At 36.5% G+C, this 24,343-nt stretch overlaps 4 protein-coding genes across 5 annotated transcripts; 2 read left to right on the plus strand and 2 right to left on the minus strand.

The window, feature by feature from the left end:
* Positions 1-13: 13 nt before the first annotated feature.
* LOC111340306 (PRKCA-binding protein) lies at positions 14-5,780 on the plus strand. The gene is made up of 13 exons (XM_022947130.2): positions 14-149; positions 248-488; positions 1,291-1,357; positions 1,706-1,795; positions 2,071-2,124; positions 2,227-2,289; positions 3,088-3,175; positions 3,381-3,459; positions 3,584-3,643; positions 3,781-3,831; positions 4,014-4,063; positions 4,214-4,308; positions 4,760-5,780. The coding sequence occupies exons 1-13, from the start codon at positions 118-120 to the stop codon at positions 4,903-4,905; spliced, it is 1,116 nt and encodes a 371-aa protein (XP_022802865.1). The 5' UTR covers positions 14-117; the 3' UTR covers positions 4,906-5,780.
* Positions 5,781-9,310: 3,530 nt separating this feature from the next.
* On the minus strand, positions 9,311-13,121 carry LOC111340313 (uncharacterized). Of its 2 annotated transcripts, XM_022947140.2 has the most exons (5): positions 12,810-13,121; positions 12,418-12,548; positions 11,893-12,087; positions 11,230-11,376; positions 9,311-10,775 (listed from the first exon to the last, which is right to left on the minus strand). In XM_022947140.2, exons 2-5 carry the CDS (start codon positions 12,545-12,547, stop codon positions 10,231-10,233), a joined length of 1,017 nt encoding a protein of 338 aa, XP_022802875.2. In that variant the 5' UTR covers position 12,548; positions 12,810-13,121; the 3' UTR covers positions 9,311-10,230. The 2 variants fall into 2 exon arrangements, with proteins under 2 accessions (XP_022802875.2, XP_088593364.1); XM_088737238.1 differs by lacking the exons at positions 12,418-12,548; positions 12,810-13,121 and having other exon boundaries at positions 11,893-12,161.
* A 1,803-nt stretch (positions 13,122-14,924) lies between these two features.
* Positions 14,925-19,795, plus strand: LOC111340297 (PRKCA-binding protein). The gene is made up of 12 exons (XM_022947119.2): positions 14,925-15,023; positions 16,143-16,209; positions 16,556-16,645; positions 16,903-16,956; positions 17,059-17,121; positions 17,945-18,032; positions 18,236-18,314; positions 18,439-18,498; positions 18,636-18,686; positions 18,869-18,918; positions 19,069-19,163; positions 19,615-19,795. The coding sequence occupies exons 1-12, from the start codon at positions 14,925-14,927 to the stop codon at positions 19,758-19,760; spliced, it is 942 nt and encodes a 313-aa protein (XP_022802854.2). The 3' UTR covers positions 19,761-19,795.
* Positions 19,753-23,694, minus strand: LOC111340314 (uncharacterized). Its single transcript, XM_022947142.2, has 3 exons — positions 23,274-23,694; positions 22,125-22,415; positions 19,753-21,176 (listed from the first exon to the last, which is right to left on the minus strand). Exons 1-3 carry the CDS (start codon positions 23,692-23,694, stop codon positions 20,920-20,922), a joined length of 969 nt encoding a protein of 322 aa, XP_022802877.1. The 3' UTR covers positions 19,753-20,919.
* Positions 23,695-24,343: the final 649 nt, after the last annotated feature.

The following is a 24,343-nucleotide window of genomic DNA, read 5'->3' on the forward strand; positions in this document are numbered from 1 at the left end:
TGCTCATGTTCTTTGAAAAAACCGCTAGTGTACAGAAGGCTCAAGGTGTAGACTAAAGATTAAAAACTGATCAAATCGAAGTTTACAAACGATTTGAAAATATTTTATTCCCTCAAAATGATGGAATATGAGTATGAAATAGACCCCAGGTATGTGAAAAGTAATTAGATATCTTTATTAAATCCCTCGATCTCGAAGTTCGTTTCATTTAAGGGTTCTTTTTCTTGATTTTTTTTTTCGCTGTCAGGGGACTACAAGGAAAACCAGGATCGGTGGTGTTAAAAAAAGACAAGCAAAATTTAATAGGAATAAGCATCGGTGGAGGAGCTCCTCTTTGTCCTTGCCTGTATGTAGTTCAAGTATTTGATAACACTCCAGCTTCCCGAGAAGGTGTGCTTCAGGCAGGCGATGAAATTGTCGGTGTCAATGGAAAATCTCTCAGAGGAAAAACAAAAGTCGACGTGGCTCGAGCTATTCAAGCCGTTAAAGTACGTTTCCTTAATTCCTCTGTTCTGAACACATAACAAGGAATTCAACTTATAGCAAACTGTTCGATGAATGGAATGGACGATAAGCCAAATTTAGCTTTGGATGAAAAGCAGAGCCTTTCATGACTGAGTGATTTGGATTCATAATTATTGTTCAAAAGTTTCATCAATTATTAATTAATTTATGAAACTTTCATTGAATCCTAATCTGACTAGTTTTTCTTAAATTAGCCCTTCCATTCTCATAAGTTTCCAGTTTGTGATTTCTGCTCACAATATCAATTTAATGTGAAGCAATAGGTAATAGGAAAGATTTACATCCACTTGAGAAAATGGCCTTTCTCAACAAGAAATTTCCCAACTTAAAGTTGCAAGCATTGTATGGCAGTTAGTAAGGAGAATTGATATTTGGGTCTTGGGAGTTGTAGGGTCAAATATACAGTAAGATTACTTGATTTCCACTGTTTTTCTTTTTTTTAACATTACTTTTTCTTTCTTTTTTTTTAAGACTCACAGTATAATTATTTATTTTCAATAGGTAATTTTTTGTTTGCACTTATACTGTGTTAAATGATTTAGAATCATGTTAGACTTAATATTTATGACATCGAGTTAACACCCAACTTGACTAACTTTTTGTACAGTAGACTGTATTGTTTTATTGATGTATGCCTCAGATGTATGAAGAAAACATACATGACAGCTTAAAAAATCATAAAATTTATTACAGTATTCAAGATTATTTTTAGTTCAAGCTACAAATTTTGTCACTGAATACTACCCTTCTATCTTCTCAAATTAGGAAGAAGTTACCATAAACTATGTCAAGCTACATGCTGAACCAACAGAAGGAAAAACTCTGGATATTAGTGAGTGAAAAGAGCAAAAACTCTGATATATAAAGTAATTTAATGATACATTTATCTGACTGATATGGTACATGTATGATTTATATATTTATTTGTGTATTTATTTAATACCTTTTTATCAATGTGATGCTTTTTTGAAAAAGGCATTGGAAGTTCGCGATTGAAGGGATTTTTTTAAGGACCTGATAGACTGCTGAAATTTTCTCCCAAACTTTCTTGTATTTCCTTGAAAAACATAGGGAAAATTTGATTTACGTAAGGGTTATTTACTCCGTACCCTTTAGTCATATCAGTTAAGAGACAGATTCACCCATGTTCACTAACTTGTTTTCGTTTTTTATTGCACAGTATTAAAGAAAATGAAACATCGCATAGTAGAACACATGAGTTCATCAACTGCAGATGCTTTGGGTCTCAGCAGAGCAATTCTCTGTAATGGTAAGTGGGAGAAGACAGAAACTCCGACCTGTAACTTCAATGTGTCAATGTCTGTCTGCCTGCCTTTTTGCCATTTTATGTGTCTGTGACAGGAAACTGTTATTTTTATACGTTAAGAAAGGTTATAAGTTAGGTCTGGCCAGTTACATCTTCTTTGAATGAAGAATGGTACAGCTACTTTACATGCAGATACATATTCCACTTTGCATTTAAGTCTCTTGAATTCATGATGATTCATGTCTCACTGAAACATTTACTGCATTGTTTCTCTTCAGATGGACTGGTTAAAAAAATGGAGGAACTGGAGCAAAACTCCAATATCTACAAGGGTATTATTTTGTTTTTGTAATTTTTGACATTCTCCTCAGTTGTTTGTTCCAAGGTTCTCAAAACTGAGGAAAAAAATTCTAATCCATAGATCTCTTTTTCAGGTCTTCTTGATCATGCCAGACAGTTTCTACAAAGCTTTTATAACTTAGCTCAAACACATAAAGGTATTGACAGTCACTTTTTCATACATAGGGTAAAGCCCGTTTATGAGCCAAGTGGCCCATTGGGCTGGCCCTTAAATCTGGTTTCCATGGCATGAAGCGACTTAGGAGTATTTCTCTTCCCTCCTGGATATAATGCTAGTCCATTGAAGGGTTACCCCCAGCATTAAATTCACCACTACCCATTTACACACCTGGGTGAAGAGAGGCACTGTGAGAGTAAAGTGTCTTGCCCAAGAACACAACACAATGTCCCTGGCCAGGGCTCAAATCTGGACCTTTAGATCCGGGGTTGAGCACACTTATTTGTTTACCGAATTCAGAACATGGAATTTCATGATTAACTACTAGTTAGTGTGGTGCACTTTATATTGTGGGTAGACAACTGTTTCAAGAAATGTTGTCAGAAAAAAAAGCATGTAAGTGCGTGTAACAACCCCAAAAGGTATTGTGGGTAACTTTTAGGTCATGATCATGAGTTTGTTTATTACTGGTTACTGGTAGTTATTAAAATTCATTGATTACTGAGTGCAGTTATTACCTTTTCAGGTTGTCACCTGGACTTTTTCCTTTTTTCCCAAAAAACATTCCTCACAAACTACAATATGAAAATAAAGAGAATCCTTTAGAATTTGGTGGTGTAATTTGGCAGAACTAGCTAGTTGGATAATACAGACTTGAAGGTTGACATTTTTGGGTCTTGAGACAAAAATATCCATTCCAATTTATAACTTTTAACTTTAAGTCATTGATTACTATCAATGATTAACAGCTTAAAATTGAATTGGTTTTCTTTTGTAGAACTTGGAGAAATATTTGCTTCCATTGGTGTAAGAGAATTGCAGCCAAATGCGAGTGAGGCATTTGCAATTTTTAGTGAGGCTCACAGGTAACAAGACTGGCATCAAACAGATATGTATAAGCTAGAAAAAAATTCATCATATTTAAGATTACTGAGATTTATTCATTTGAACCAAAGAAGACATCGGGTTCATGGCTGTTTTTGGAGTAGTTTGCCCTGCAGAACTTAAATGCAAACTCATCATTGGGTTGTTAAATCTTGTTTTTTTTTTTTTTTTTTTTTCTTTTTTCAGAAACTTTGAGAAGCTAGGAATGGATTATTTGAAGAAAGTCAAACCCATGTTGAGTGATTTGAACACTTATCTTTCTAAGGTACATTTGATTGAAACAATTTATACCGTTCATTATAGATTTTTGACAAATTAGCTTTAAATGTTTTATTTTTTGCCAGAAATATAAACACCATCGAATGATAGTTATACCTTTCCTTTCACAGGCTATTCCAGATACCAAATTGACTATCAAGAAATATGCCGATGCTAAATTTGAATATCTGGTAAGTTAAGTGCAGTTTAAAATTTGATGCAATAATGTACAGCATTCCACTTAAACCGAGTGGACAATGCTCATTTCACCCCAAGAATCCACGATATTCTGATCACTGATGTTTTATCATGCTCTATTGTTTTGCAGTCATACTGCTTGAAAGTAAAGGAGATGGATGATGAAGAGTATGCTTATGCGGTAAGTTTTGCACTTGTCTCCTGTTCCTTTTGTTGTTTTAGAATCAGTCGTCAATGGCTGATATTTGTCAGTCAATGCTTTAGAAAGATTGATTCGTTGTTATCTTTCCTACCATATGGTATGTGCTTTCATAGTTGTCTGTGATTGACACTAAATACTTCTGTAATCACTATTTTCTACAGGCATTGCATGAATCGCTTTACAGAGTAGAGACTGGAAACTATGATTACAGGTGTGTACATGTCTTGCTATTCAAACTCCCTCTTGAAATGTGTTCTTGTGCAACTGTGGTTTTTCGCTTGCATGGTTCATTGGTTAATGGTTTAAGCATTTCTAAGTGCACGTCTGAGGAATGTAATTTTTTTTCATGGGTGTGATATAGGGTGGTATTGCGGTGTCGTCAGTTAGCCAGGGAGAGATTTGCAAAACTACGATCAGATGTTCTAGTGAAACTTGAACTTCTTGACCAAAAACATGGTGAGTCTTCATACATTAGAATTTCTCTGTATGCACTATGTAACTTTTGCATTACTCTAGGGAAAGATTGGGGTCTTTTTTTCAACACAAAGGAACTTAGATCAGAATTTGGAATTCTCTATAATTACTATTACCTTCATAAGACTAGAAGTTCCAAAAAACTCTCCAACAAATAATTGGCCAAAACATCACAAAGTGGCAATGCAATAATGCCAGCTTGCACAAAAATCCTCAAAAATTTGCTCTCCATATAAAATTCTGTCTCTGGTCCACATCATTATTTAATGTGTCTCTTCATATGAACAAAGAAATTAAATCAATCCTGAATTCTGCATTATAGTCACCAAGGCCATTATCTCTCCCACATTAACTATCCAAGATGACACACTGCCAATTTAGTCAGACATAATTCCCTTTTTTCACATTTTTTGCTCTTTTGTCATCTCCACAGTACAAGACATTGTTTTTCAACTACAGCGGTTTGTTGCAGCAGTTACAGAATATCATGAGAACTGTTATTCAGTGTTGAAGGATGCCAACGTTTTCCCTATTGAGGTTGATTTAACAAGAGGAGCACTGGGAAACCCACTCAAGTAAATTTCAACTTTATTCCATCAGACAAAATGATGATAGTGAGGATAAAAAAAGCGCACTTACACAGGGAACAGTAGGGCAACTGATATCTCTTTGTCATCTCTATATCCTTAACGAGCTACATATTACAGTATTTTGAGTCTTTTTCTTTTTGTGTGTCTGCAAAGCTACCTTCACCTTTATGGGACTAGTACAGAATAATACGTATTGTCAACTAGGCAAAGCTAATTCAAGAAGGAATGAAGATGGTTAATGATGGGGAATATCATTAAAGATCCCAAATGGTAGTTAAGAGGTATGCTAAATATTTCAGGATGCAGAAAACTATGAGTCAGGTCCCTCAACCGTTATCATAATGATTACAACCAGCTTTTAAAAAAGTATGAGTTACTCAATTGCCTTATTCAGACTGATTTTTTTGTGGAAGGTACTGTATATGATAATCTTGTTAGTTGCATGCACTTATTAAGTCAGTGAACATACCAACAAATCATTTTTTTCCTTTGGAGAGATAAGGTTTTAACCTGTCAAATTCTAGTTCAGTATATTTGGACAAAGAAGAAATGAGAAGATTATTTGAAAAACACTTATTATGAGAAGTTTTTCTCTACAAGATGTACAATAGTCATGTAGAATCTTAGTTTGTTTATGATGAGGAAATTCAGGTGCATACCAAATGGTATTGTCACTTTTTTGACTGAGTTTGCTTGTCAGGGTGGAAGAGAAAAATATAAATACATGTAGCCTGCATATTTGCAGAGGGAAATGCCTATGGAATTATGTTTAATAAATTATAATTATGGATTGAAGAAGTCAGTGTACAGTCGTGTATTTACACCATCATGGTAAAGTTACAAATAAAGTTTGAGAAACAGGAAGTTGTTTAAGCTTTGTTTTCTGCATTTTGTCAAAGATTTATTCCCCAAGGTGTTGTTTACCGCAGGGTGGTTTTTAGCCTGCCTCATCATTATTGCTTGTTTGTTTCCTTGTATGCTTGATATAAAATGTAAATTTACAGACTTACTGAGGTAATATATTGACTCTGCCTATGACAAATGCAGGGTCCTTTTCAGGTATGAGGGGCCTACCTATGTTTCTCAGTGATACCAGTAATGCCATGCAATGCTAAAATGTTCATGCCAGGACGTGGGAGGAAAGGAAATCAAAGTGTGCCTGGCTCAACTGAAGACCACCTCCATAACTTGATGCTCTTAGCAAGAGATCCTGATACAATAACTTGGTCTGATGGATGAGCATCACAGCTTAATACAGGCTGTGTGTGTCCTCTTAGCTTTCCCACCATTTGACAAGAGTTTAGTTCCCAGATGTACAGGTGATTATCTGCTGATCTAGATATCACCCACTTGCCATTCACTGTGCTGAAACAGCTTATTACACAGTAGTCCTTGTTTAGATGTCCTGTTAATAGATGAATGTAGTATTAAATAATTTGGGAATGTGCAGGTAGTGTGTTCACTTGGGACAAAACATTTTCTCAGGTAAGGCTGAGAATAGTTTAAATGAGATTAAAACAATGTACCTTAATTGCTGCAGTGGCGAGATAGGGATAATTACTCATGGAGTATAAATCAAACAAGTACTACAATAACCTGATAAACATTTAACAATGGGACATTATAGTGATATGTGAGTAGGCTCTGGATAGGGGTATTGCGGGGAAAACAAGTATCAAAGAGGGAGATAAGTTGGAGGAACAGAACACTATGGGCCCTCTCTGATTGCCAAATTCTTGAGATCACTGCTTAATGTACATGTTAACCCTTTTTAAAATACCCTAACATCAATATGGATATTCTCCATAATAATAATAATAATAAATAATAGTCTTTATTCTCACAAGATAAAAGTACATAATTTATCTCAAGTTAAAATATTAAAAAGAGTCACCAAAAAAAATATGCAAAAGATTATCTAAGAATCATTAAAAATAACTAGACAATCTAAATTATTTATTATATTTAAAAACTCGCCTATTTACCAACACATTCTTAAACCTTTCCGAATTTATTCCAGGATAATGGTCAGTTCTGTTTCTGAGGTTGTATTTTGTCTTTTTTTTTTTTCTTTGGAATAATTTTGCTTAGCGGGCAATCGGGGTCAGCAGAGTGTGCCTTGAAGAACTTCCTTCTCCATACAATCTCCTTATGTGTTGACCAGGAGGATTTGTTTAACAATCAAGAGCTAATCTTTAGTTGGTGATCATTTCCTTTATTCTCCTGACCTTACTGTGTGATTCAGGGGTGATATTGTAAGGAGAAATTAGATACTAGTCACTCTTAGGGGGTCAAAGGGTTTAAAAAAATACTATGAAGAGCTGATCACAGCTTCAAAACTTAGAATGACCTTGATAGGTTTTGAGAATTCTTCCTTGTCCAATCTTGTAATCCCACAATGTTAAGATGCTATCAAGAGTTTGATATCAACAGAAATTTGCCATTAGCTGACATTGTAGCATGAGATATGGGCAAATGTGACTGCTGGCTAGCTGAGATGGATTTCAAACAGCAGCCAGACAATACATCCCATACACAGTATTTGCCAGCGTAGCTACAAGAGATGACAAGGGTCCCATCCCTGTTGAAGTGCACTGCTGTGACTGCTCCACTGTGGCCAATTAACGTTTTCAGACAGGTACCTGACGAAGAAATGTATACGTGGGAGGGACGACATAATTTGCCTTGGATTTCTTTTGAGAAATGCTTTCTCCACTTTTATTTTGGTATTGATGAGGTTAAGGTCAGTAAAACTTTGAAATTCTATTAGGTCACGATTGCCTCAATTAATAATTCAGCATTAAATAACCCTCGTATTTTGCGGTTCGATAACTAAATTGTATTACTTCAATTAAAGTTAAAACTAACGAAACATCTACCTACTTAGGTGTGTTATACGATGACGACGCTCTATTGAAACAAGAAAGTGGATATATAAACAAATTTCCAAAGTGAAGGACATAACAAAAAATATCACGCTGATCAGATCGAAATTTATGAAATTCAGACTTCAAGCACTGTTCAAGATTTTGGAATCTTATTAATTCCTTCCCCACAAATAGGAGGCACGCATCCATTCATCCGAGAAATCGTCCAGAAATTGAACTGTTCAGCTCAATGCATGAGCCCACGCACATCTTGCTTGCAAGCTGGAAAGTAGAGGTCGCTTCGGTGGAAGTCCAACTCTGTTCATAAGGTGGCATTTTTGGAAAAACGACTTATGGATGGCTAAAAGAACGTTTGAATACTATTCTGTCCCAACGAGTTTAGTATTTAAGAAACAGAATATTGTGACAAAAAAGAGGCAACCTCTGTTGGCTCAAAGTAGGTTACTCTCGGGTTTTCCATGAGGTCCTGTAGTTTAGACTGCCTTATTTCGTTATTTGATCGGCAAACTGTTTGCAGTTGAGGTTATAGCTCTCAGCAGGAAAGGAGTTGTACAATCAACATAGGTCATTTCACTGCAATCCGCACTCCAAATCATCCATTCCGTAAACGTCGATCACGTAACCATGCAAGGAGTAACCTGGTAGATAACAGACCAGATAAACTACTATACTTAATAAGATTATGCGCTCGATATCTCTACCGCCATATAGTTAATGAGGACAAAGCTCTATCAGCTATCGCGCATATCGAGAGCGAATAATCTCACTGTTTTATTATGAATCTGGTCGTTCCAAACTCGACTACAAGACGGGTTGTTTAACTATATAACTACCTTTTGACATGGCCCGGCTCACTTAGGTTGGCTTGGATTAACTATATTTTTGTACTTAGATTCTTGAACATTATCATTCAGATAAACTGGGTACAAGAATGTCAGGAGGCAGTTTGCTATACCCCTAAAGGTCGCACTACTAGGCTACCCATGTGAATCACTATCTCTCAAGGAATAAAAAGCGAAATGCAAAGCCAAGATTGCATTTAATTTACTTGTGACACAAATTATTTATTAAGAGCGGTGAATTTGAGAGGATTGTTTAAACGATAATTTTGGCATCATAAAAGGAGTCCGCGTTTTAGCAACAACAGAATTGCAAAAGGAGATTTGTTTTTGATGTCTCAAACAGCAAATGAGTTTTTTTTTTTAAGAGCTTATTTTTTTCCTAATTATTTGGGCATTTTCCAAAAACCATCTTAAATGTGTACAAGAGATGATCATATAACTTTCGCTGCCAACGTACATGCCTGGTGAAAGTCCTTCTATCAATTGCTCAAAGTTAATCGAGGCGAAGGGAATTTTGTGTGAACATGATAAAGTAATTTACTTCTTCAACACAACTTTATCTTTTATGGAACTTTAGTTATCGTAGAGATACTTGACTTATCTCTAAATCTACATTAGCACTCAACCCGCTATGCCAATTATTTTAAGGGGAACAATCAGTGAGTAAAATTCTATACGTCATCGTTACGGCCATTTAAGGAATCATGTTACATCACGTTGAATCACTTTAGGACAGGTCTTACATTGTCATGATAACCTTAGCGAGCTATTTTCAAAGTGACTTAAGTTCTAAATAGACTGTCCATAGTTTCTTGTATACTAGTATAAACTGCGTAAACTCTACATACCTATATCTTAAAATGACCCCTAATAGCAAGATACGAAGCTATGTAAACGTCATACATCAGGCACGATAAGAGAGCGTTTGATTGGTGTTTAAAACACGTCCCTTTATTCTAAATAAGGAACGTGTAGTGAATACCAAGTCTTTTGGGAAATCTGAGCATGCGCAACTTTTGACGTTTCTGCGAGAAACCTTTGAGGAAATTTAACATGACAGAACGGAAAATGCGTGCACTGTAAGTACCTCTCGTTGTCCAATACAAAGCCTTAGAAAAGTTTTCTAAGGCTTTGTATGGGACAACTGGAGGTACTTACAGTGCACGCGTTTTCCGTCCCATCATGGAAACGTTTAGCTTTCCCTACGTTTGCTACATAAATTTCGCAAAGTCTAGGCTATTAGTGGAAACAAATACATTTGTAAACAGACACAAGAAACATATTCCCAGTTCTAAAGCAATTTTCAATTAATTGTGGTAGAGCCAAAGCCAAAGTCATGGAAAACAAACAATCAGAGCCAAGAAAATGCTCAAAAGTAAAACAGTCTAAACTCGAAATGAATGCATGAAACTGGCCTAAAGGTAGGGAAAAATAGTAAAATAGTCGAGATTCGCTTAATTACTTTCGCCTCCGAGTGATAATTGAGATTTCACCACGTCTACGATAAATTGTAATGAAAAGCCTTGCATTTTAACATTGCTTCAGCACTCGATCGAAACATTTTCCAATTTTTTTTCTATTTATCTAACGTACGTAGATATTCCAAAAATCTCCTGTCGTCGGGTTGGCGTCGTTTGTCATATCATCACAATACCAGTAGTTGTCATGAAATAACCAGTGATACTTCCCCGAAACAAATGCAGCGTGATCATACAATATATCCTCTCCTTTAATATAAGAATTTCCCCATTTTCCCACATTTAGCTTTCCGTTTTCTTTTCCCCAGTCCTCGCACCCAATGGCCAACTTAGAGTTGTCACCTTCCATTCTTTGAAAAGACCTGCATGAGACGGGAAGCACGTCTGTCTGGCCGCTGAAGTACTGGACCACAGCTTCACCAGAGGCGTTGGCAGCCGTAGTCACATGGAAGGTACGTCCCTTTTGTTTGCTGCGGTGGAATCTCAGCTGAGTGAAAGAGAGGTGTGTTCTAAGTTCTTTCATGGCACTCGTTGTGATACCCATTTTGTTGTTGGTAAAGTTGCTGATTCCGCGGTATGATGACTCAGCGGTCCAAGTGGGGGGTGGAGTGGAGCCATCCGTTACTAAGTTTGCAACAAGAAGCCAGCCTCCTAAAACAAAACCAGAATCAGACTCATAATCCTTCTTAACTGACAAGCTAGCTTCGTTGTTGAACCCGATATGGAATATAAGAAGCCATCCCCCTAAAAATATCAGCAGTTTAAAATACAACATGGGCACAGTGAAAAATGATAACATATCTCAATTTTTCATGCTTTCTCAGAACCTGTTTCTAAACTTAGGAAATGTCATCTTTTTGCTTTCAACATGATGTTTATTTGGCCCTGAAAAGGAAATTTAACTTTAAACAGATGGAGACGCTCATTTTTTAGCAACACGAGAAGAATTTTTACACATAGGAAGCATCTGTTATTGCCGAGGGTTGTTAGTGGATATTCATGCATTTTATGTACGTACTTTTATCAAAAAGTCCAAGATTACAGGACACCATTGTATATTAAAAAAAACAAAAAACAAAAAAAAGAAGATCTAATATTTTATTACCTCCGTCAGTTGTCATATCACAGTAGACTTTCATGGGGTTTCTGTTACCCTCTGGGTCTATCCAGTACTCTCCATTCAGCAAGGGATGTTCACTTCTTAAGTCCATGCAAGAGCGTCCGGGTTTTGATGGGTGAAATCCTCGTCCCTCTGGAAAGAAATGGATTAAAAATAATTTTGGAAAAGTTGTGTTAATCTTCAAATGCTGTGTCTCGTCACTGGAACGGAAAGAGAAGTTATGAGGAGAGGAAAGAAAGATTTTGTCAGCCGTATTTGTAAACTGTGAATCGAGGAAGGAATGAAAAGAAACAAGGTACGAAAAGACAGAAATTTAAATCAGAAACTCATTTCCACCATCAAGTTACCGCACGAGAGTAACTGACAAGAAACGAGTCAGAACGTGAAGCCTCGCTACACTCTTTTCGCAGTGCAAGTCGGAAGAAACGAAAACCCATGAACGACAACTGCAAAACGAGAGATTAAAGCAGCAAAAAAATATTGATGTACGAGTCGCAAGGTGAGAGCATCGAGGATGATAAAGAAGAAACCAGAAATTATTAAACAACTATCGAGTGACTTGCTTACAAACGGAATAAGAAGAATTTTTCAAACTTAGGAACGAAATGGTGAAAACTTAATGCCATCGGGGTACAGATTCATTCCTACCTCTTTCATAATAGGTGAATCCATTGGCTGGTATTAGGGCCACCGGGTTAAGACGCCATGTTTGGTCATTCATTTCACAAGATTTATCCCCATTATGATTGTATGACCAACATTTCCCGTCTCTTACGCTTCGTAATCCACATTGGAACTCGTTAGCGATAAAAGTTTTAAAGACATGTCCCACAAGCCTAAAGTCTGGATCAATAAGCAACACAGAAAATATCGATTAATGAAACGGCAAAGAACGAATGAAATAGCACACCCTTACATAGACCTCCTCCTGTAAAGAAAGACATTGACAAGTAGCACGATCATTGGACAAAGACCCCCTGATCTCGCTACTGGATCTACCACCAACTGAGCTTTAGAACACTTGATTCGTGAGCTTAGCAGCACCGACCTCTCTTTTATGACGGTGGGCCTTTGTTAAGTTCGCTCCATGAATAAAGTGAGTTTTCGCCTAACACGTTCACAACTCGTCGAGAAAAAAAAAATTTGTGTTGGAAGGTATCATTCTCGCATTACCTTCCACTCTCTCGAAAACTTCTTCCTTTTTCAGGTCAGTTTGCTGAGATGAACTGACTGTCACCAGTAATACAGCAACACCACTCAACAGACAAGGACAGAGCAGGAAACCAACAAGATTCCCTTTCATCCTGTAAGTTGTGAAAAAAAAAAAAGAAAAGCGTTGACAGATGTCGCCCTTTTTCCTTTTTCAATGCAACAAATAGTTTACAAATTTAAGGTTTTGTTCACAATCTTTTGTCTAAACCCGGCGAAAGAATACAAGGGAGTTGTAAACTATCGAGTCATGAAAGAGGATCTTCCGCTGCTTGTGGCTAAAACTTGTCCACTGGCTCGCATAAGGTACTCACGCGATATTAAGTAAATACAGCGAGCTCCTCACTCACACTTACCTTCACTTTCCGACTTTTTCTCCACTTTTCTTCTGTTAAAGGTCCTTTTTATATACTTCTTATTCAAATGTGTTATCGGAGCGGAAATATCCAAGATTTATATCCTTTTTAGACAAAGTTAAGAAATAATCTTCTTTTGAAGTGTAAATTAGGCAGTTTTCGCCAAATCGAAAAACTTGCCTACACCTTGAAACGACTCAGTTTCTTTCCACTCTTCCCATATTTATTGCAAAATATTAATTGTTTAATCACCTCTTCATAATTTATGAATGAACTTGAAAAAACACCAAAAATAACTGAATAGCAACAGCTTGAGAACTCCTTCATATAACATGCCTTCTATTAAAATAAGGTGCTGACTCCGGTCGGTTTATTGTTAATGGTCAAGCAAACCGTAGGGGGGTGGTTACTCAGGCACAGAGGGAAACTTCAACTAATGTCAGGACATATAAATAAACACTCAAAGTTCTATTAGTCTATTAAAATAGAGCTGCGGGAAGTGTTTTCTTTTCAGAAGGGCAAACTGAAAGCATTTCTTCCCACCCAGTAACTCATACATATACGAGTCACGATTTGCAGGTAGATCTGCTCTACTGTACACGCATTTATATGTTTCTTTTTCTGATCTGTGTAAGTAATATCAAATTGAAGGATGACAGGATAAGAAATATAAATTTGTTTTGATGCTCTAAATATTTTTTCATCTTGTTTTCCTCTAGCTACCCTGCTAATAGGGTTTATTTCGATACGAACACCTGTCACGTTCAATATAATAAGGACTGAACGACGACCCCCGGCGGAACAATGAGTTTTCTTTCCATTCAGCACAGAGGGGAAACAAAACGCACTATGTCCCGTAGTGCGAGTCACTGAGTGTTTTCTTGTATCTCTAACTTAAAAATAGAATGACTGAAAAAAAACTATTTTCCAAACGCGTGCAGGCTAACACCAATTTCTCCGCGGATTTGAGCTAGTTGCACGACCTTACCACGTACGAGTGGAAAGTTATTTTAATACGTTTCCATAGGGGCTTAGTGAATTTTGTTTGTCCGTGAAAGTTAGTGTGTTTTGACCCGTGACATGTGACACGTTCTCCTCCAATCGGCAAATGTATTTGAGTTGAGAAGTCTATCAATTAAATATTAACTTTAGCTTCTCTCTGAATAAAGAGTGATTGACTTTTAACGAAATTGTCCACGTAAATCTCAGTGTCAAATTCAAGGTCTCTAAACATGTTTGACTAGTTGATCAGATCACGCACATCGTGCGACGACGACGACGACCCCCGGCGGAACAATGAGTTTTCTTTCCATTCAGCACAGAGGGGAAACAAAAACAAAAAAAACAAAAACAAAAACAAAAACAAAAAAACCAAAAAACAAGAGTCTCATTATAGGATATTTAAACAGGAAAGATAACTGTTTCGAGGTTGGCAAATACTTCAAAAGAATAAGTAAACCAACAACTGAAAATGACACAAAAGTTTTTGAATCAATCGATAACTCTTTAACTCCTTAGATCTGATTGTTAATTAATTCTCCCCTCTAGCTGCTACACATTTCCTTGTTAACCAGTTACGAGAATTTGGTTACGCCAAGATATCAACTTCATACCTGATAAGTTTGAATACTCTCATAACCTGTTTACCGGATAATATTTGGATATTATAGGGCGAAGTTACATGTGAATAGATTCTGGATGGCAAAGGGTTAATGGTGAATGACTGGTTAAAAATAGGAGCTAAGTCAACAGGAGCATGGACCTGATTTTTGTGCATCTGCTGAAATACGATCTCTAGTTAGTATCATTCCTAGCGAGGAACTACATGACAGCTCTTGGGAGCCGCTGTGTAACACCAGCATCTAAAAATGGGGGCCATCTTTGAGTTATTTGCAGCTTTAAGCATTTACCTAAGCTTGAAACAGTAAAAGAATACAAAAGCAGCAACATGAGAGAGTCTAAAACAGAAGAATGCCCATTTATAGAAAAGAAATCTTACTTATATGATCTTTTCTGATTTTAAGTCAATGACTCGATCCGCACCCATTCTACGAATTTAAAGTTCACCTTCAACGAAGATAAGTGTAAAGAAATGCGCTCCAGGTCCGAATCGCAATGCACCCCCAAATGATTAACGGTAAAGAACTCAAATTCGTCAGGCAAGCTAAAGTCCTTGGCACAATCATCAGTAATGACCAAAAGTTGAACTGCCACGTGAGTTATATCATTAAAAAAGCATCAAAATGTATGTATTTTCCGAGACAACTCAAACGTGCGAAAATGCCTGTTGCGGATATGGTGAGGTTCCACTCTTCATGCATAGATAGTGTCATAAAATACGGTTCACCTGTATTTCACTACGCTTTACCATCATATCTTAGCGACGAAATCGAAACAATTCAGAAGTGGGCCTTAATTATTAAAAGCTGGATCAGTAGATAATGCAATTCAAGACTTTTTATTGGCTTAGCTATTATGGTATATGAGCCAATATACCATAATTTAAAAATATGGTAAGCGTACACGTCGGGTTAAAATTAAAAGGGAGCTAAAAAATTTAAGCTTTGGTAAGATTTGTCGAATATCTTGGGGACGTTTTTAATAAAACAGTTATTCCACTCGCGCTTATTGGATATGAGATGATTATAGCCAACTCGGCGCCTCGTTGGCTATCTATCATCTCATATCCAACGCGCGCTCGTGGAATAATTGTTAATTATTAAAAACTGGATCATTGGATAATGCAATTCAAGACTTTTTATTGACTTAGCCATTATGGTATATGAGCCAATATATCATAATCTACAGATATGGTAAGCGTATGCGTCAGCTTAAAATTAAAAGGAGCTAAAAAACTTAAGATTTGGTGAGATTTGTGTAATATCTTGGGGGCGTTTTTAATAAAACAATTATTCCACTCGCGCTTGTTGGATATGAGATGATTATAGCCAACTCCGCGCTACGCGCCTCGTTGGCTATCTATTACTTGATTTCCACTGTTTTCCTTTTTTTTTAACATTATTTTTTCTTTCTTTTTTTAAGACTCACGGTATATTTATTTTCAATAGGTAATTTTTTGTTTGCACTTATACTGTGTTAAATGACTTAGAATCATGCAAGACTTAATATTTACGACATCGAGTAAACACCCAACTTCACTAACTTTGTGTACAGTAGACTGTATTGTTTTATTGATGTACGCCTCAGATGTATGAAGAAAACATACATGACAGCTTAAAAAAATAATAAAATTTATTACAGTATTCAAGATTATTTTTAGGTCAAGCAACAAATTATGTCACTGAATGCTACCCTTCTGTCTTCTCAAATTAGGAAGAAGTTACCATAAACTATGTCAAGCTACATGCTGAACCAACAGAGGGAAAAACTCTGGATATTAGTGAGTGAAAAGAGCAAAAACTCTTATATATAAAGTAATGTAATGCTACATTTATCTGACTGATATGGTACGTGTATGAATTATATATTTATTTGTGTATTTATTTAATGCCTTTTTATCAATGTGATGCTTTTTTGAAAAGCCATAGGAAGTTCGTAATTGAAGGGATTTTTTAAGGACCTGATAGATGGCTGAAATTTTCTTCCAAACTTTCTTCTATTTCCTTGAAAAACATAGGGAAAATTTGATTTACGTAAGGCCTATTTACTCCGTACCCTTTGGTCATACCAGGTAAGAGACAGATTCACCCATGTTCACTAACTTGTTTTCGTTTTTTATTGCACAGTATTAAAGAAAATGAAACATCGCATAGTAGAACACATGAGTTCATCAACTGCAGATGCTTTGGGTCTCAGCAGAGCAATTCTCTGTAATGGTAAGTGGGAGAAGACAGAAACTCCGACCTGTAACTTCAATGTGTCAATGTCTGTCTGCCTGTCTTTTTGCCATTTCATGTGTCCGTGACAGGAAACTGTTATTAATTTTTTATACGTTAAGAAAGGTTATAAGTTAGGTCTGGCCAGTTACGTCTTCTTTGAATGAAGAATGGTACAGCTACTTTACATGCAGATACATATTCCACTTTGCATTTAAGTCTCTTGAATAATTACTGCATTAATTGTTTCTCTTCAGATGGACTGGTTAAGAAAATGGAGGAACTGGAGCAAAACTCCTATATCTACAAGGGTATTATTTTGTTTTTGTAATTTTTGACATTCTCCTCAGTTGTTTGTTCCAAGGTTCTCAAAACTGAGAAAAAAAATTCTAATCCATAGATCTCTTTTTCAGGTCTTCTTGATCATGCCAGACAGTTTCTGCAAAGCTTTTATAACTTAGCTCAAACACATAAAGGTATTGACAGTCACTTTTTCATACATAGGGTAAAGCCCATTTATGAGCCAAGTGGCCCATTGGGCTGGCCCTTAAATCTGGTTTCCATGGCATGAAGCGATTTAGGAGTATTTCTCCTCCCTCCTGGATGTAATGCTAGTCCATTAAAGGCTTACCCCCAGCATTAAATTCACCAGTACCCATTTACACATGGGTGAAGAGAGGCACTGTGAGAGTAAAGTGTCTTGCCTAAGAACACAACACAATGTCCCTGGCCAGGGCTCAAATCCGGACCTTTATATCTGGGGTTGAGCACACTAACCATGAGGCCACTGCGCCTCCTATCATTTTCTTACATGGAGTTAGTTTATTTGTTTACTGAATTCAGAACATGGAATTTCATGATTAACTACTAGTTAGTGTGGTGCACTTTATATTGTGGGTAGACAACTGTTTCAAGAAATGTTGTCAGAAAAAAAAGCATCTAAGTGTGTGTAACAACCCCAAAAGGTATTGTGGGTAACTTTTAGGTCATGATCATGAGTTTGTTTATTACTGGTTACTGGTAGTTATTAAAATTCATTGATTACTGAGTGCAGTTATTACCTTTTCAGGTTGTCACCTGGACTTTTTCTCTTTTTCCAGAAAAACATTCCTCCCAAACTACAATATGAAAATAAAGAGAATCCTTTAGAATTTGGTAGTGTAATTTGGCAGAACTAGCTAGTTGTCATTTTTGGGTGTTGGGACAAAAGTATCCATTCCAATTTATAACTTTTAACTTTAAGTTATTGATTACTATCAATGATTAACAGCTTAAAATTGAATTGGTTTTCTTTTGTAGAACTTGGAGAAATATTTGCTTCCACTGGTGTAAGAGAATTGCAGCCAAATGCGAGTGAGGCATTTGCAATTTTTAGTGAGGCTCACAGGTAACAAGACTGGCATCAAACAGATACATATAAGCTAGAAAAAAATTCATCATATTTAAGATTACTGAGACTTATTCATTTGAACCAAAGAAGACATCGGGTTCATGGCTGTTTTTGGAGGAGTTTGCCCTGCAGAACTTATAAATGCAAACTCATCATTGGGTTGTTAAATCTTGTTTTTTTTTAATTTTTTTATTTTTCAGAAACTTTGAGAAGCTAGGAATGGATTATTGGAAGAAAGTCAAACCCATGTTGAGTGATTTGAACACTTATCTTTCTAAGGTACATTTGATTGAAACAATTTAAACCGTTCATTATAGATTTTTGACAAATTAGCTTTCAATGTTTTATTTTTTGCCAGAAATATAAACACCATCGAATGATAGTTATACCTTTCCTTTCACAGGCTATTCCAGATACCAAATTGACTATCAAGAAATATGCCGATGCTAAATTTGAATATCTGGTAAGTTAAGTGCAGTTTAAAATTTGATGCAATAATGTACAGCATTCCACTTAAACCGAGTGGACAATGCTCATTTCACCCCAAGAATCCACGATATTCTGATCACTGATGTTTTATCATGCTCTATTGTTTTGCAGTCATACTGCTTGAAAGTAAAGGAGATGGATGATGAAGAGTATGCTTATGCGGTAAGTTTTGCACTTGTCTCCTGTTCCTTTTGTTGTTTTAGAATCAGTCGTCAATGGCTGATATTTGTCAGTCAATGCTTTAGAAAGATTGATTCGTTGTTATCTTTCCTACCATATGGTATGTGCTTTCATAGTTGTCTGTGATTGACACTAAATACTTCTGCAATCACTATTTTCTACAGGCATTGCATGAATCGCTTTACAGAGTAGAGACTGGAAACTATGATTACAGGTGTGTACATGTCTTGCTATTCAAACTCCCTCTTGAAATGTGTGCTTGTGTAACTGTGGATTTTTGCTTGCATGGTTCATTGGTTAATGGTTTAAGCATTTCTAAGTGCATGTCTGAGGAATGTAATTTTTTTTCATGGGTGTGATATAGGGTGGTATTGCGGTGTCGTCAGTTAGCCAGGGAGAGATTTGCAAAACTACGATCAGATGTTCTAGTGAAACTTGAACTTCTTGACCAAAAACATGGTGAGTCTTCATACATTAGAATTTCTCTGTATGCACTATGTAACTTTTGCATTACTCTAGGGAAAGATTGGGGTCTTTTTTTCAACACAAAGGAACTTAGATCAGAATTTGGAATTCTCTATAATTATTATTACCTTCATAAGACTAGAAGTTCCTAAAAACTCTCCAACAAATAATTGGCCAAAACATCACAAAGTGGCAATGCAATAATGCCAGCTTGCACAAAAATCCTCAAAAATTTGCTCTCCATATAAAATTCTGTCTCTGGTCCACATCATTATTTAATGTGTCTCTTCATATGAACAAAGAAATTAAACCAATCCTGAATTCTGCATTATAGTCACCAAGGCCATTATCTCTCCCACATTAACTATCCAAGATGACACACTGCCAATTTAGTCAGACATAATTCCCTTTTTTCACATTTTTTGCTCTTTTGTCATCTCCACAGTACAAGACATTGTTTTTCAACTACAGCGGTTTGTTGCAGCAGTTACAGAATATCATGAGAACTGTTATTCAGTGTTGAAGGATGCCAACGTTTTCCCTATTGAGGTTGATTTAACAAGAGGAGCACTGGGAAACCCACTCAAGTAAATTTCAACTTTATTCCATCAGACAAAATGATGATAGTGAGGATAAAAAAAGTGCACTTACACAGGGAACAGTAGGGCAACTGATATCTCTTTGTCATCTCTATATCCTTAACGAGCTACATATTACAGTATTTTGAGTCTTTTTCTTTTTGTGTGTCTGCAAAGCTACCTTCACCTTTATGGGACTGGTACAGAATAATACGTATTGTCAACTAGGCAAAGCTAATTCAAGAAGGAATGAAGATGGTTAATGATGGGGAATATCATTAAAGATCCCAAATGATAGTTAAGAGGTATGCTAAATATTTCAGGATGCAGAAAACTATGAGTCAGGTCCCTCAACCGTTATCATAATGATTACAACCAGCTTTTAAAAAAGTATGAGTTACTCAATTGCCTTATTCAGACTGATTTTTTTGTGGAAGGTACTGTATATGATAATCTTGTTAGTTGCATGCACTTATTAAGTCAGTGAACATACCAACAAATCATTTTTTTCCTTTGGAGAGATAAGGTTTTAACCTGTCAAATTCTAGTTCAGTATATTTGGACAAAGAAGAAATGAGAAGATTATTTGAAAAACACTTATTACGAGAAGTTTTTCTCTACAAGATGTACAATAGTCATGTAGAATCTTAGTTTGTTTATGATGAGGAAATTCAGGTGCATACCAAATGGTATTGTCACTTTTTTGACTGAGTTTGCTTGTCAGGGTGGAAGAGAAAAATATAAATACATGTAGCCTGCATATTTGCAGAGGGAAATGCCTATGGAATTATGTTTAATAAATTATAATTATGGATTGAAGAAGTCAGTGTACAGTTGTGTATTTACACCATCATGGTAAAGTTACAAATAAAGTTTGAGAAACAGGAAGTTGTTTAAGCTTTGTTTTCTGCATTTTGTCAAAGATTTATTCCCCAAGGTGTTGTTTACCGCAGGGTGGTTTTTAGCCTGCCTCATCGTTATTGCTTGTTTGTTTCCTTGTATGCTTGATATAAAATGTAAATTTACAGACTTACTGAGGTAATATATTGACTCTGCCTATGACAAATGCAGGGTCCTTTTCAGGTATGAGGGGCCTACCTATGTTTCTCAGTGATACCAGTAATGTCATGCAATGCTAAAATGTTCATGCCAGGACGTGGGAGGAAAGGAAATCAAAGTGTGCCTGGCTCAACTGAAGACCACCTCCATAACTTGATGCTCTTATCAAGAGATCCTGATACAATAACTTGGTCTGATGGATGAGCATCACAGCTTAATACAGGCTGTGTGTGTCCTCTTAGCTTTCCCACCGTTTGACAAGAGTTTAGTTCCCAGATGTACAGGTGATTATCTTCTGATCCAGATATCACCCACTTGCCATTCACTGTGCTGAAACAGCTTATTACACAGTAGTCCTTGTTTAGATGTCCTGTTGATAGATGAATGTAGTATTAAATAATTTGGGAATGTGCAGGTGGTGTGTTCACTTGGGACAAAACATTTTCTCAGGTAAGGCTGAGAATAGTTTAAATGAGATTAAATGTACCTTAATTACAGCAGTGGCGAGATAGAGATAATTACTCAAGGAGTATAAATCAATCAAGTACTACAATAACCTGATAAACATTTAACAATGGGACATTATAGTGATGTGTGAGTAGGCTCTGGATGGGGGTATTGCGGGGGAAAAAAAGTATCAAAGAGGGAGATAAGTTGGAGGAACAGAACACTATGGGCCCTCTCTGACTGCCAAATTCTTTGAGATCACTGCTTAATGTACATGTTAACCCTTTTTAAAATACCCTAACATCAATATGGATATTCTCCATAATAATAATAATACTAATAGTCTTTATTCTCACAAGATAAAAGTACATAATTTATCTCAAGTTAAAATATTAAAAAGAGTCAAAAAAAATATGCAAAAGATTATCTAAGAATCATTAAAAATAACTAGACAAATGATAATCTAAATTATTTATTATATTTAAAAACTCGCCTATTTACCAACACATTCTAAACCTTTCTGAATTTATTCCAGGATAATGGACAGTTCTGTTTCTGAGGTTGTATTTTGTCTCTTTTTTTCTTTGGAATAATTTTGCTTAGCAGGCAATTGGGGTCAGCAGAGTGTGCCTTGAAGAGCTTCCTTCTCCATACATCTCCCTATGTGCTGACAAGGAGACAAGGAGGATTTGTTTAACAATCAAGAGCTAATCTTTAGTTGGTGATCATTTCCTTTATTCTCCTGACCTTACTGTGTGATTCAGGGGTGATATTGTAAGGAGAAATTAGATACTAGTCACTATTAGGGGGTCAAAGGGTTTAAAAAAAAATACTACGAAGAGCTGATCACAGCTTCAAAACTTAGAATGACCTTGATAGGTTTTGAGAATTCTTCCTTGTCCAATCTTGTAATCCCACAATGTTAAGATGCTATCAAGAGTTGATAACAACAGAAATTTGCCATTAGGTGACATTGTGGCATGAGATATGGGCAAATGTGACTGCTGGCTAGCTGAGATGGATTTCAAACAGCAGCCAGAAAATACATCCCATACACAGTATTTACCATCGTAGCTACAAGAGATGACAAGGGTCCCATCCCTGCTGAAGTGCACTGCTGTGACTGCTCCACTGTGGCCAATTAATGTTTTCAGACAGGTACCTGACGAAGAAACAACCCCAAAAAGAAAAATCAATGCAACTTGAATGATAAGTGGAAGTTGTACAGAAAAGTGGAGTATACCTTCTTTCTTTTCCCCCATCCCAAAGAGGCTCAAATTTTTTTTTCTGACACAGATTGCTTCAAAATTTACCCCACAACTGAACAAATGCAATAAGCTTTTTGAACCCAAGTGTTTGTAGCAGGGTTTATCACATGCTAACTCTTGAGGAAATCAGTATAAAACTGAAAAAAAAAAAAAAAAATTAGTCACAAGTAATTCCTTTGAGTAAGAACCTAGTTTTGCAGTTAAAACAGCACAGTTTCCCAAGTTTCTATATCCTACTACCCCCCTGTTAAAATCAACTCATCATGCTACCAGCTACAATGATAACATCTTACGAGTCCAATAGGAATTGGTCAAATATTGTTGTATTTAGTCAGTTGTGAGAAAAGGGTTAATACTACCACCCCCCCAACAGAATTGTATAAAGACCTCCCCCCCCATCCTACTTCTTGGGTTTTGTTTCAATTCTTTAGATCACATTCCACACTTGTTAGTTCGATGTGACTTCACCAGTATTATTTAGTGTTTGTTTTTTTGATAGGCCATATTATTTTGATAGAGGGCAATTGCCGTTTTTAAACCCCTACACCTTGGGGCCCCTTCCATCTCAAACCTACCCTAAGGCAGTGTGCAGAGATCATCATCATCATCTTTATTTCAATTAACAATTTATAAAAGCTACAACTAATTACGAAAAACTATGTAGAATGGAAGAGTTTGATATGCACTTGCCATACTTTACATATTGAACCTCACCAAACCCTTCACTTTCATAATTTCATATAAATCTCCACCTTCAGACACGTCCCAGATCTTGATGCTTTCATCAAATGAACCCGACACAACCAAAGTTGTTTTCGAGTTAAAACAGCAACAGAAGGCATAGTCTTGATGACCAAGAAGAACCTTAACACACGTCTTGCTGGCAAGATCCCAAATCCTCACACTGGTGTCGTCTGATGCCGAAACAAGAAACTGACTCGCAGAATTCCACGAAACTTCGGAAACCTCTAGCCTATGTCCTATCAAAGTCCCTTCCAATTTCCCAGCCAAGTTCCATATCTTTATCAGTTTGTCGGCCGAAGAGGAAGCTATAAATTGCCCGTTTGGACTAAACTTAACACAAGAAACTCCCTTGCGATGAGAATTAATTGTTTTTTGGTCTGCATTTTCAAATTTAAAGCTGTTTTGGGGCAATTCGCAACTGACATCCATCTTCCCGCTAAAGCGCCATATTGTAAATAATTTTAATCCCACCCGGGAGAGTAAAGTTTTCACCTCATGATCTTGAGGCTGATTGCGAAGCTTTGGTATAACAGCGGCCGTAATGACCAAACCTCGTTGGAGATATTTGACCCAACATACACCTCTTGAATCATCCCATTTAGCTAAAACGTGTTCTACTGGAAAAAATTTTTTTTGTGGTAAGCTTAGCAAGAAATCCCGTCGTCGAAATGGTGGGGCTCCCCCTTGTGTTTTAGAGACGGATTTTGTTGTACGGCAACGTATATAACCATCAACACACAGTTTACATTTTATGATGCACTAGAAAATTTAGATTTTTAGATCGAGCCAAAATAAAATATCTTATGTTCGAGCCCCTTTTTAACTTTGCTCAAATTTTTCTCGTTCTTTTTCGGTAAAATTTTGCAGATGCTCTCAAAGAATCGACTTCTGCAGTAACGACTCTTGTTGTAAGAAAAAAAAAAAGAGATTTTGATCATCAATTGCCAAAATCCAACCCAATCCCGAATACATGGTTCCACGGAGGAATCATTTTACACGAGTACGTGATTGCAATCCTTGAGGTCAACGGTTATTCTTTTAGCGTAAATATTCAAAATGGCGGCCAGGCGGTAAACGG

Source organism: Stylophora pistillata, chromosome 10 (assembly GCF_964205215.1).
Source record: "Stylophora pistillata chromosome 10, jaStyPist1.2, whole genome shotgun sequence".
Lineage (NCBI taxonomy): Eukaryota > Metazoa > Cnidaria > Anthozoa > Scleractinia > Pocilloporidae > Stylophora > Stylophora pistillata.